The 14,806-nt window shown below is 38.8% G+C and overlaps 1 protein-coding gene across 5 annotated transcripts in view; it reads right to left on the bottom strand.

Annotated features, from left to right (window-relative positions):
* Positions 1 to 14,806, bottom strand: part of GRM5 (glutamate metabotropic receptor 5) — a 790,030-nt gene that overhangs the window by 609,026 nt on the left and 166,198 nt on the right. For all 5 annotated transcript variants that reach the window (XM_070783148.1, XM_070783144.1, XM_070783146.1 and 2 more), the window contains one exon: positions 12,302 to 13,163. In XM_070783148.1, coding sequence (XP_070639249.1) covers positions 12,302 to 12,962 — 661 coding nt within the window. In that variant the 5' untranslated portion in view covers positions 12,963 to 13,163. The remainder of the gene's footprint in view (positions 1 to 12,301; positions 13,164 to 14,806) is intronic.

Genomic DNA, 14,806 nt, shown 5'->3' with positions numbered 1-14,806 from the left:
TCAGACACAACTGAGCAACTGAACTGAACTGAACTGATAAGGGATGAGGAGCAACAGTTAGAACTAGACATGGAACAACAGACTGGTTCCAAATAGGAAAAGGAGTACGTCAAGGCTGTATATTGTCACCCTGCTCATTTAACTTATATGCAGAGTACATCATGAGAAACGGTGGGCTGGAGGAAGCACAAGCTGGAATCAAGATTGCCGGGAGAAATATCAGTAACCTCAGATATGCAGATGACACCACCTTTATGGCAGAAAGTGAAGAAGAACTAAAGAGCCTCTTAGTGAAAGAGGAGAGTGAAAAAGTTGGCTTAAAGCTCAACATTCAGAAAACGAAGATCATGGTATCTGGTCCCATCACTTCATGGCAAATAGATGGGAAAACAGTGGAAACAGTGGCTGATTTTATTTTTCTGGGCTCCAAAATCACTGCAGATGGTGACTGCAGCCACGAAATTAAAAGATGCTTACTTTTTGGAAGGAAAGTTATGACCAACCTGACAGCATATTCAAAAGCAGAGACATTACTTTATCAAGAAAGGTCTGTCTAGTCAAGGCTATGGTTTTTCCAGTGGTCATGTACGGATGTGAAAGTTGGGCTATAAAGAAAGCTGAGCGCTGGAGAATTGATGCTTTTGAACTGTGTCATTGGAGAAGACTCTTGAGAGTCCCTTGGACTGCAAGGAGATCCAACCAGTCCATCCTAAAGGAAATCAGTCCTGGGTGTTCACTGGAAGGACTGATGCTGAAGCTGAAACTCCAATACTTTGCCCACCTGATGTGAAGAGTGACTCATTTGAAAAGACCCTGATGCTGGGAAAGATTGAGGGCAGGAGGAGAGGTGACCACAGAGGATGAGATGGTTGGATGGCATCACCAACTCAATGTACATGGGTTTGGGTAAATTCCAGGAGTTGATGATGGACACAGAGGCCTGGCGTGCTGTAGTTCATGGGGTCGCAAAGATTCGGACGTGACTGAGCCGAACTGATAATGGAGGAGAGTACTAACATGGGAACTGAAAACAATCAAATTAAATTTGATCACAAATAATATAGCCAGATAGCTTAACTTTTTCAGTTTCTTAATATAGTTTTTCTCTTTTCTCAATTTACTACAATAAAACCTATTATGAGCTTCATTTTTAAATTTTTTTCAAATTCCATAAAATTGACATTAAACTAACATAATACTTCAATATGTCTTACTTTTAAATTTCTCCAGCTTCTTTAAAGGGTATAAAGCCATCATGCAGCAATGCAAGAATACAGCTTTCCTTAATATTAATGGCCCTCTACTCTCTTCAAGAAGAATCAAAGATTGAATTCTGAACCAAAATCTGGTGAAAAGCTGATATAAAACTTCTAAAAAATGTTACACAATCAACAAAAAAAGAAATATGATGAAAGAATTGTCAAAGATACAAATATTTTTGTTTTTAGAGTCCTTGAGAAAAGGAGCATAGACACACTCTTTTTGCTGTGCTTATTTGCTATCTACTTCTCATTGTAGCTATGGGTAAGATTGACTTTCAAACAATATTAGTAATAGTATACTAATAATAGCATAAACATTTGTATTTTGATACCACTTCACAGATTATAAAAAAACAGGTAATTTGTGATAACACATTAAATAATTGATAAATAAGTTATTACTGTCATTGTTATAGCTGAGCTTTAATGATGTGTAAGACAGCATCTGTTTTGTTTATAAACTAGAATAGCTATTAAATATAGTCCATTTATTATTATTAAATATTTATTATTAATTTAATTTATTATATTATTATAATTTATATTGACTAATATTTATAGTATATTTACATTATATTATATATTTATATTAATTATGATATAATTAATATTAACTTATATTAATATATTATAACTTATTTAATGTTATTATTTATTTTTAGATATAGTCTGTTTTATTTCCTGAAGTCCATGTTATATCCTTTCAGCTTTAAACTCAAGCCCATGGCATGCCTCAATGTGCTACAGCTTAGCTTTCATTAACAAAGTTGCAGTTACTGACGAGTGAAGGTGATGGAGCAAGTCTAATTTGAAATTTATAAAGAAGTTATGGAGCCATTGTGCTTTTTTTTACTACAAAAGATATTCATGTTCTTTATAAAAGTGACAATTCAGAAGTGCTTACAATACAGCATCAACTTTCCGCCTATAATCTCGTGTTTATATAACCTGATTCCCTCCTGGCCCCCCTACCTGCACCCTCACACACTGGAGATAATGGTGTAAGCAGTCTAGCGAGGACTCCTCAGACCTTGTTCATTACACCACACCACAATGCATCTCAGCTACTGGAGGAGAGGTTGTGGGATCCAGTTACAATCGTTCCAAAGCACTAAGAACCCTATGTCGCAATACGTGATTACAGACCCAACTTCCAAAAGGAAAATCAGGAAGAATCTAAAACTCACTGTATTCACTGTTCACTTTCCTGGCTAACTTTCCATCTCATCCAATAATCAATTTTAACCAACCAAAGCCAAACTGAAACATTATCGATGCATTTGTCTTCATGCCCAAGGTAAGGCAAGGCAAGTCCCTGGCAGGCAAATTTAGAACGCACTTATTGAGCACTTGCTTTGTGCCAAACATTAACTGCTTTATGCTTACTTTTCAAAACAGTCTTATGGGGCAGGAATTATCATCTCAGTTTAATAATGAGGAAACTAAATAACTTACTTGTCCAAAATCCATCCAACTAGCAAGAATATTAATCAGGATTTTCATTCAAACCTGCCTGTGTTCATACTACTACTTAGAGTGATCTAAAAGGTCAAGAAATGTAAATTCTTGAGATGTCTTTGCAACACACTGGATTTAAGGTTATGACTCCACTGCAGCTTGCCTATTTCATTGAACAACTTTTATTTCTAAAAGCGCTCTCTCATGTTTTATCAAACATTTTTTTTTTAGTAATGGTAAATGATCTTCACACTCTAAAGACACCTTAAATTTGAAATGACATTGTCACAGAAGAATAAACATCTGTATGTGAATTGCATTTCTCTAAAAGAGAAAAGCAGAATTAGTTGCTTGTAAGCTTATTTTTTTTTTTAGCAGTAAGACACAGTAAGGAAAACACTGTAAATGGTAACCATATACACATATGGCTATATGCATCTAAAGATAAAAATTTACAAAGCAGTATCTACTCTATCATGTAATATATTGATATTTATATTCTACTCTATACTAACTGCTGGTCACAAGCAACTAAGTTGGTTTTACAATGAATTCATGCCCATGATGGTTTTTTTTTTTTTTGGAAAAAAAAAACCACTGACTAGATATTTTTCTCTTTTAAAAAACCATTTCTGAATATGTGAAAAATGATGCATAAAAAGCATCACTGGGGCATGATCTCTGGTTTCAAAGTCCCCTAAGATGAACACATCTGACTATTACATCTCTTGCCAAAATACATCCTCAATTCAACATTTGGTTAAATTGAGAAGTCTCTCTGGAGTATTTGCAAATGTGCCAAGATGAGGTTTTATAACTCCTAGTTCTGATGAATTCCAAAGAAGTTTTTAATACATAAGGCTACAACATTTAACAATATGTCTTCCTGTGCTGAAAAAAATTGTACCATAAGGCTTCCTCCCATAATTGGCATCTGAAGGACGGGCTGGGGCATCTGCAATGGAGATGAGAATAGAAACAACCAGGTACAGTCTGTACTTATCATCAGACGCACACAAAGGTCCTCTATGAGGGCAACTTGTTGCCACATGCCTCCTTCTTAATTCATTTTCTTTTTACTATAATTAAATCCTTCCATGGGAACAAGGAAAGGTGCTGCTTTCAAAGTCAGATACAAAGACACAGGAAATATGCTCAAAAGATTTTCTCAAAAGAAGGATGAACAGTGTCTTGTTTCCTATGAAGGGAAGAGAGTCATAGATGTGTATTCTACTTTTCCTTGAAGCAACACCTATCCCAGTATACAGGGAGGGAGTCTGGGCTTAATTAAAAAGAGTTGTGTGTTAAGTCACTCAGTTGTGTCTGACTCTGCAGCACCATGGACAGTAGGTCACCAGACTCTTCTGTCCATGGAATCCTCCAGGCCAGAATACTGGAGTGGGTAGCCTTTCCCTTCTCCAGGGGATCTTTCCAACCCAGGGATCAAACCCAGACCTCCTGCATTGCAGGCAGATTCTTTACTATCTGAGATACCAAAGAGTTGGCCTTGGGTCCAAATCCTTGCTCTGTCACTAAGTAGCTGGAGTATTATGGGAAAAATCACTTTCTCTTTCCATATCTATTCTCTAACCTAAAAAAAAAAAAAAAAAAAAGGTAATTTTATCAGACTATCTGATGGGATAAATGAATCAACTAGAAAATTAATGACACAATATAGTATAAATGACCATGCTTTAACTCATAGAATAACAGAATCTCAATTAAACATTTGGTTGTCAAGAAAGGGAGTTGTCAAAAAGGACAAATAATCCAACTTCCTCATCACCCAACTGAGGTTTAAGTTCATTTCTCCAGAGCCCATCCGTGAGGTTATTTATTCCAGTCTTGTACACAGGACTTAACAAGAACTTACCCTCTACCTCTTAGAGACATAATTCTTACATTGAATGTGAAAACAAAATTTTGTACAGGAATCTTGAGTTGTGAGACTCAACTTTGTTAATGATCATGTAGAAGTAAAGTCGCTCAGTCATGTACAACTGTTTGAGACCCCATGGACTGTAGTCTACCAGGCTCCTCCCATGGGATTTTCCAGGAAAGAGTACTGGAGTGGGTTGCCATTTCCTTCTCCAGAGGATCTTCCCCACCCAGGGATTGAACCCAGGTCTCCTGCATTGTAGGCAGATGCTTTACCGTCTGAGCCACCAGTGAATGATCATGTAAAATAAGGCCAAATTATTTATCCTTACTGTTTGTTTCCTCAAATGTAAGATAAAGGGGTTATTAAATGCTTGCCTAAGATGCTTCCAATGTTAAACATTGTATAAAATTAACAATAGTGTTTCTGTCTGAATTAACATCATGACTATCTGAAGATTGATCTCAACTCTCAACACTATACAACTCCTGAAAGAAGCAAAATGAAACCCCCTTAAAAAGTACTCAGTAGGGCCCATGCTGATGTTTCTCATCTTTCCAAACTAAATTGTTGTCTTCATAGAGTCACAGTTAGTGTCACCAAGTCCAAGCTCACCCTGCTTGCCATGTGATAGCCCAATAAATCCAAGGGACAAGATGTTGCAGCAAGGAGTATGACTTTATTCACAAAGCCGGATAACCGAGAAGATGGCAGACTAACTTCTCAAGATAACCACTTGTTGGGGCCTCGATGTCAGGTTCATTATGGATCAGAAATGGTGGAAGTGAGGAAACAAAGTAAAAAGATCTTTTCTTGTGCGTATCTCCTAGAATGGCAAGCCTCAGGCAGGCAGATGTGCTAGTTTCACATCCTCACCACCATTTCACAGGCACTATGAAATGGAATATCTCCTGCCACATCAATCAACAGGGAAGCCACAGCTGTCCATGCTTCTGGCCCCACAAAGTGAAGGTCGCTGCCACGTCAGCAAGCGGCAGATGAGGGCCTCCATCCTCACACAAGGAACTTAACAAAGTCACAGTCCTTCACAGGTGGGCAGTGAGCTAAACAAACATACTTCAGGTTAAGCGTCAGGGAGGGGGCAGGACTCCCTGAGGCAGGGCATCATGTATGCTGCAATAACAAAAGCAGCAAAACACAGGATTAAAGTCACAGAAACAGATGGAATGTGGAGTCAAAATTAACCCTTCCCAGTTCGAGCAGTAGAAAAGATGTGATGGTGATTGTTTCCACTTCCCAGAAGTTTCTAAACACAGTCTATGAATCACATTGAAGGTCTTTCAACCAAAGCTTGATTGTTATCAAATTTTTAAATAATTGTTGGAAGAACCGTATCATCACCTGAAAGTTAGCCTGAAGACAATGCCAAAAGGATGTCACATTACCATTTCAACTTACTGGTACATTGTTTCCCCTGGAGCATCACTCAGATGTTTCCTTTTGTTTTGTTTGGCTAAAACAAATTAGCATCCCTTTATCATTAGGTGGAAGTAACTAATTCAAGAACCAGCATAAACAAAAAGCGGAGTTGGGTGTGAACAGGATTTTACAATTAATCAAGGGGAGGCATTTTGTCACCTCACTTTTATAGAGATCGAAACTGTGAAAACTTACAAGTGCCTGCTATTTGTCCACATGCTATATGTTCATTAATAGTGTGGTGGATACTATTTTAATACAAATACATTCATTCACCAAGTAGTCTTTGAGCATCTACTATATGCTAGGCACTCTGACAGGGGGTGCTAATATACAGTCGAGTTTCAACTAAAGTCAGCAAAACTGGGCAGTTTGAAAACGCTGTAAGTCAACCATAGAGTACAATATACATGTTTTGTGCATAAAAGCCAATTTATAATTACTTTTCTCAATGAAACTGAGCTATATCAAAGGGAAGCATATAATAATGGAATATATGCAAGCGTCTGATTATTTAAAGCATTTGTACTTTAAGGAAAATATCAAATCTCTAGCTTTGAACCAGAGGTATGGGTGAGGCATTTAAATATTCTTTCTTGCCCATGGCATTTATTTCACTGAAAGCTTGAGAATATTAATGCATATTAATATATGTATTTTTGTTTTAATTTTGAAGTTTAAACATTATAATAGTATCCTATTTGGCAGTAGGGTTCAAGTTTAAAGTTACTGGAATGAAAATACTTATCCTGGATACCATCTTGAAGGCATCTATTATTATACAATAATTTAACTTATATACAGAGTACATCATGCGAAATACCAGGCTGGATGACTCACAAACTGGAATTAAGATTGCTGGGAGAAATATCAATAATCTCAGATATGCAGATGATAGCACCCTAATAGCAGAAAGTGAAGAGGAACTAAAGAGACTCTTGATGAAGGTAAAAGAGGAGAGTGAAACACCTGGCTTAAAACTCAACACTCAAAAAGCCAAGATCATGACATCTGGGCCCATCACTTCATGGCAAATAGATGGAGGGGAAAGCGGAAATAGTGACAGACATTATTTTCTTGGGCTCCAAAAATCACTGTGGATGGTGACTGCAGCTACAAAAAGTAAAAGAAGCTTGCTCCTTGAAAGAAAAGTTATGACAAACCTAGACAGCATATTTAAAAGCAGAAATATCACTTTGTCAAAAAGGTTTGTATAGTCAAAGCTATGTTTTTTCCAGCGGTCATTTACAGATGTGAAAGTTGGACTATAAAGAATGCTAAGGGCCGAAAAATTGATGCTTTCAAACTGTGGTGTTGGAGAAGATTCTTAAAATTCCCTTCAACTGCAAGGAGATCCAACCAGTCAATCCTAAAGGAAATCAACCCTGAATATTCATTGGAAGGACTGATGCTAAAGCTCCTATACTTTGGTCACCTGATGCAAAGAACGGACTCATTTGAAAAGACTCTGATGCTAGGAAAGACTGAGGGCAAGAGGATAAGGGGACAACAGAGGAAAAGATGATTAGATAGCATCACCAGCTCAATGGACATGAATTTGAGCAAGCTCCAGAAGATAGTGAAGGACAGGGAAGCCTGGCATGCTACAGTTCATAGGGTCTCAAAGAGTTGGACATGATTCAGCGACTGAACAACAAATAAAGAATTTGTGGTTACATAGGTAATGTTTCAGAGAAGGCAATGGCAACCCACCCCAGTATCTTGCCTGGAAAATCCCATGGTTGTAGGAGCCCGGTAGGCTGCAGTCCATGGGGTCGCAAAGAGTTGGACACAACTAAACAACTTCACTTTCACTTTTCACTTTCATGCATTGGAGAAGGAAATGGCAACCCACTCCAGTGTTCTTGCCTAGAGAATCCCAGGGATGGGGGAGCCTGGTGGGCTGCCGTCTATGGGGTCGCACAGAGTCGGACATGACTGAAGTGACTTAGCAGCAGCAGCAGTAGCAGCAGCTAATGTTTATAGTTTTGATTAGGATCTACTAGGTGACTGAAATTGACTGTGGGTCAGGAGAGCAACTGTGTGAGTGTTGACTGAGTGCTCTCACAAAGCTGAGGTCAAATATCTAAGGTGGCCTCATCTGGACAACTGAGCAGCTCTCGTCCTTTACATGCTGAAGACAGGGTTCTAAGACAGGCAGACTACGAAGAAAGGACTCATTTCCACCAAGTTCTATTGACCAAAGCAAGTGAGAGTGGAAGGGAACTATCAAGTTGTACAGCGAAGAAGTCATTAGTGGAAGTCATCAGAGCCAAAGCAATTGACCTGCCACACTTCTCCACAGGCAAGCCCCACTCACTCTGTCAATGGATACATGTACCAAGGTTTCCAAATGTATGGCAGCAAAGGGCCCTTTAAACTTTCTTAGAGCAGAGACAGTGGCTATTGGACTGACTCCTTTACAAGGAATACAATTTTCTTCTTCTTAGTCATTGCACATTCCTTTCCTCCATACAGCTGAAGTGCTAGAGTGCTCTGTCTTTAAAAATATTTTTTCTTTTTTTTTTTCATGCATTTAATATCTTTGCCTTCAAGGCCTAGTCAGTATTTCTGCATAATATAACAAGCCACAGTAAATTCACAGTCCTGTAATCTACAAATGGAGAAGGAAATGGCAACCCACTCCAGTAGGCTTGCCTGGAGAATCCCACGGACAGGGGAGCCTGACGGGTTACGGTCCATGGGGTCGCAGAATCGGACATGACTGAAGCAACTTAGCACAACCTACAAAAACCATAAATCAAAGAAATGCAAGTGTAGGAGATTAACCTTGGAGCTGAAATCCAAGTCTCCTTGTGCTCTCCTCTGAAATTCAGCGATAGCACATGCATTCTCCAAGGAAGATCTTGAGACAGCCACCAAGAGGACTGAGTGACAAAGTACTGCCACATTTAAGCATAAAGTGAACAGGCAACATGGGGGGGACAAAAGATGTTTTTGAAAATAAGACATCTGCTTACAGACCTCAATGTCTTGTGTATATTTGGAAATTTCCATTCTCTTCAAGGAGGAGGAGTATCTACTGAGTGAAAGAGATAATTATTCGGACATGGGGTTAAGTTTGAGATACTGGGATAGGGTGACCTACTGCTAGAGAGAACTGCCCTAAACCAGCCAAGAAAAAGGCTCAAGTAAGACGTGGTGTTGTCATTTCATGTCATTTCATTTCATGAAAATCCTCCAGGGGCTTCCTGAAGGGCCAGGCAACAGAAAGGCAGGCATCCCTTTGAGGACTTCCAGGGTACCCAACAGAGTTGTATTTTGTTATACTCAAGCACTTTTCTGACCCTGGAGGTAAGGTTTACTTTATAAAACTTCCTACCACACTGCCCCTATGCTAATACATTTTAAGACAGAACACCATGTAACTTCACTAGCCACTTACTTGCTGAGGAGCCAAGAAATATAAATACCTCTTGATTAACCACATAAAACAACAAACCAAAGAGCATTTCTTCCGATTTTTAATGTTTGTATCCCAGTGGTATCTTCCAAATATTCTGTCCAAATTTGTCAACAAAATTTCTATTGGCCTATTTTTTAAAAAATAATTAAATTTGCCTAAATTTGGCAATCAAGATTTTATTCCTTTTTTTGCCCACAAAGAGAATATTTTCTGTTAATTATTAAGTTGCAATAGGTAGCCTATGCTTGTAACACACAACTTCAAATGTTTGCATATAGATGTTACATAAGAAAAGAAAGTCTTCCCTTCCACCCTATTCCTTAACTCCTTAGAATCCCTCCTCAGAAGGAAAAACTGTTATCAGTTTTGCTCTTCTCTTGAGAACAATTCTATGAAAGTTCAATCAAATGGCTTTTACAAACTCAATTTTATACAAATAACACACCATTTACATACAACTATGCTGTGCTTTTTTCATTTAAAATGATTGTGGAGATCATTATGATCTCATTATCTATAAAGTGCCTCATTTATTTTAATAGCCATGTAATAGTGTATTATGTGGACATATAATGTATTATATCATTCACTACTGGTGTACACTTAGGTTAAAAAAAAAAAAGTTTAAATTAGTAAGAATCAACGATGACTAGTTTCTGTTTGAATACAATCTTGGATTAGTATCTCTTACAGACCGACCAACTCTTCTGAAGCTAGACGGAAGATACTGTCTCATCTTTTATTTATTGAAAACCCATGCTTTTTTAATTTTCACCAATTGTCAGTATTCATCCAGTTAAAATTTCACTATCAAATTCATTTTCTTCTCTAAGATTTCCACCCTGGCCTCCATCATCATGGAGCAGGATGTTATATTTTTTCTACTTCAATCTACTTTAGAAACATTTGTAACTCTGGTCATCTTGATTTATGGTTATGCAAGTATTAATGCATGCTCCACCTCCTTTGCCAGATTGCATACCCACTGAGGGTGATAATGCATGAAACATACTGCCATCCTTCACAGAATATTAGTATATTATTTGCATATTAGAACTTAATAAATATGTGCTGCAATGGCACCCCACTCCAGTACTCTTGCCTGGAAAATCCCATGGATGGAGGAGCCTGGTAGGCTGCAGTCCATGGGGTCGCAAAGAGTCAGACACGACTGTGCAACTTCACTTTCACTTTTCACTTTCATGCATTGGAGAAGGAAATGGCAACCCACTCCAGTGTTCTTGCCTGGAGAATCCCAGGGATGGGGGAGCCTGGTGGGCTGCCGTCTATGGGGTTGCACAGAGTCGGACACGACTGAAGCGACTTAGCAGCAGCAGCATAAATATATCCTCTGGGTGTATTTCTATTGGAGTCTACTAAATTCTAACAGGGTACTGAGTTAGAAATTTGTAGCTATAAGCCCCACTTCTGCCTCTCAAGTTGCTATCATGTATTTACTGGATGAATTATTTAAATTCTTGAAACATTTGTATTTTAAAATAGAAACAAAATATGTGGATTGTCTGTATCACTGCTTGTTGTGAGAATCAAATAGTGTTTTTGTAAGAAAAATCCCAGCATTATGGAAAAAAATTTCAAAGGTCTCCTAGTCCAATCACCTATCCATTGCACAAAACTTCTATACATCAACATCTCTGTAAATAATCCATAAAATTATGTATGAAAATTTCCAAAGGCATAGAAGTCTTAATCCAGTGTAGAGGCTTATTATTTTATGTTTGTGCAACTCTGAATATTATTGAGTGGCCACACAGTGCAATCCATATTACGCTACTTGACATTGAATGAAAGGTTTGCTAAATCTAACTGGTGATTGGCTCCCAACCTATGAAGTAGTCTTATTCTGGCCATTTCATTAATTTCCTAATAACTTAATCTCACAGTTTACAAGACTAGATTATTTGGAACGTACAGACAGTGTTATTGCAGAATTTTAGAATCTCAGCTAATCCTAACAAAGTATTGTTCATCTTCTTTGGTATACCACAGTGTTTAAGCACAGGCAGCATGCTTTCTTAGAAAGAGTGTTGCATGATGAGCAAACCTCACGATTTGCGTGTCTTAACCTCTGTAGGTCCAATCAAACCTATCGTTCAAACAGTCTTGGTTGAGAATTAACAAATTATACAAAAGAACTTTAAAAGCACTATCAACAATAAATAAGGCTAATATTATCTGGTATAAGACCTCAGTCATGTTTTCCTCCCTCACAATGCTTTCAGCATAAAGCAGCAATAAATTTCAAAACCAACTAACATTAAATTATTAAAACTTACACTTCCAGAGAATGTCTCATACAAGGATAGAACTAACACATCTCCATTTCAGATTTAACCAGACACACTACTGAAAGATAGTTGTTAGAGTAAACTGTTTGGTCATTTCCTCTTACAACATACCTAGGCCAGATCTGGCTGCCTTGAGGCCTGATGTGTACTTAAGGGTAACTCCCTTTAACACAGAGCCTCTCAGAGGGCACTCAGAGCAACTGTTGAAAATGTCAGGAGTTCAGTGAAGATCTGGAACTTAAAAGTCCCTAGCATCATTATAGAAGACGTACAAATAATATAATAGTAAGCCAAAACAAACAAACATAAAGCATACATTTTGCCAAATGATGGCCAGGTATCCAGTCACCTTAGCTTAAATCTGTATTGCTCTAGACATCCTCTATCCTGTCCCTTCTTATATAACTGGTATAACTGAGACACTCAAAGAATCTCAAATGATGAGGACAATTTTAGCCCTCAAACCTTGAAATGCTAACTGGGAGGCTAGAGGGCACGAGACATACTCAGAGTGGTAAAGACTCACCTTCTGTGTGCACGGCCGACACGTAGGTCCAATTGTACCTCTTCACGATGTCCACCATGGCGCGTGCCTGCTGGGCATCGGAAGGCACGACCCTCATGAAGTACTTGAACAGAGTTTTGTCGCTCAGATCCATGCTTGTGGCCGAGTAGGCGATTTGAGGTATGTTGAAAAGCTGGAGCAGGTTCTGGACCTGAATGGCCACCGAACTGGAGCCCGGCCCGATGACCCCCACAATGGGCTTCTTGGAGCGGAAGGACGATGAAGAGCCATCCACGCAGCGCACCAGGCCTTCCTCTTCCTCCGAAGAAATGAGCGAGTCCCTTATGAACTCAATGCTCTGCTCCAGGGCCACGGCCGAGTGCCAGCAGGAGTCCCGGATCTCGCAGCCCAGCGTGATGTTGGGCAGGAGCGTGGGGTCCGAGTTGATCCTCTCCAGCGTGTGCAGCATGGCCTCCACCCGCTGGATGCCGTACTGCTCCCGCACCGCCCCGCACTTGCGCTCGTGAACCTTGTCCACCGTGGGCTGGTGGTGGACCGAAAACAGAGCCCCGATGATGATGTCGCCCGGCATGTGCGCCACCACCCTCCGCTCGCTGGACTGTGCGCTCCCACGGACATTTTCTTTCAAAAGCAGGACTGACAGGATCAACAGAAGGACCATTTTAGGGAAGGAGTTCAAGCTAATAAAGACAGCATGGTGGGGAAAATTTAGGAGGGTTCTGACAGATGGAATCCAACGATGTCCGATGGTGAGTGGCAACCCAAAAAGTCAGCCAGTACTTTAGATGCGCTTGCTAAAGGACCATCATGTCTCCAGGGACCATGTGGTTAAATGCATCCATGTGATCATCATCTTCAACACCTGGAAAAGTAAACAGAAAGGGGATTTAACAACAGAAGTATAACCAGTTTGGGAACTTCTGTTTATGGTAGCAGAGAAAGAGAGTGCTTATGATGTAACTTGAAAAAAAGAATCCCAAAATCTTTTTCTTGTCTCCTTTGTGATTTTGTGATTCAATAAAAGCAGCTTGCTAAGCATCTTGACCCTACTTTGCTTAGGTTAATTTCTTTATTTGTTCGTATGGAATAAGTTGCTCAGTTGTGTTCAACTCTCTGAGACTCCATGGACTGTAGCCCTCCAGGCTCCTGTGTCCATGGAATTCTCCAAGCAAAAATACTGGAGTGGGTTGCCATTTCCTTCTCCAGGGGATCTGCCCAACACAGGGATCAAACCTGGGTCACCTGCATTACAAGCAAGTTCTTTACCATCTGAGCCACCAGAGAAGCCCTATATGGAGTACACAAAACCAAAAATTATGTGTGGGAGGTCAACCTATATTATCACACAGAGGTGAGGGAAAGTATCCTAAAATAAGAAGCATGTCATGAACAAAAATCTTAAAAAAAAAAAAATCCCAAAATGTTAAACACTAGTGATATCCAATAAAAATAATGGGTTTTTTTTCCTTCTTTTTCTAAAATGTTCTTTGTTTCCTTCCAAATTTCCAGCATTGGACATGTATTGAGTATGCAATTTAAAAAAAGTTACTTCAAAAAAAGCCTACATCCTCCCTTTCAAATGCAATATAAAGCAAGTTGAATGATCTTCCCAACAAGTATTGTTTAGTTTCCATATAATACAGAAAATAACAAATGAGGCCAGATTGATATTTGCACATTAAATGAACTATAGGATAGAAGGAAGAGGTATGGAAGATTTATAAAGTAAAGCAACCCCAAGTACATAGGCATAGTGAAATGTGTACTGACTTTTGCAGAAAATAATATTCAAATTCCAGTTATGCTACTAAGAACTGTTACTAAATTGTTTTAACCTCTCAGCACCAGAATTTTGTCATCTGAAAAATGGGGATAACATGTGCTAGGCTGCCCTTATGGGAATTAATATAAGATATCAGCTATGCAAATGTTTTGTATATTGAAAGGGGCTATATAAAGAGATGATTTTTTTCTGTTATTAAATTTCCAAGGGCATTTGGTGGCTAGGTGGTGAGGACAGAAAATTCTCTGGCAACCCACTTAATTCTCCAGAGTCTTCAAAGTAATTACAAAGTCCTGTAATAAAATTGACAGTAATCAGTCCTTTACTCCTGATTCAGGAAAAATTTCCACATCATGAAGACTCAAAGGGCTGGAAAGATGAGTATGTAGAACTACACTTCCAAGTAGAAACTTAAGACAGCTATGAATACAGTCATCTAATTCAGTTTAAACTCCTGGGAATAAGAAAAAAAATTGCCCCAGGTTGCCTACAGCAAATTCTAGCACGATTTGTAAAAAAAAAAAAAGAAAGAAAGAAAAACAATGGACAGATTGGTGATTTGGTTTATTTAAAGGGTTGTTCAAAAGACTTATTTTTTAAGATATCCACTCCTCCAGCCAAGGATGTCAAATTGTTTTAAAGTGACTAATTCCCTAATCTGTCTCTTTCAAAGACAGGTGATGTTGCTTCAGGAATTTATGTAATTATGATGCTTCTTCAAG

This window comes from Bos indicus, chromosome 29 (assembly GCF_029378745.1).
Source record: "Bos indicus isolate NIAB-ARS_2022 breed Sahiwal x Tharparkar chromosome 29, NIAB-ARS_B.indTharparkar_mat_pri_1.0, whole genome shotgun sequence".
NCBI classification, from domain to species: domain Eukaryota; kingdom Metazoa; phylum Chordata; class Mammalia; order Artiodactyla; family Bovidae; genus Bos; species Bos indicus.
The sequence above is the reverse complement of the archived record's forward strand: the minus strand, read 5'-3'. Positions and strand labels throughout refer to the sequence as shown.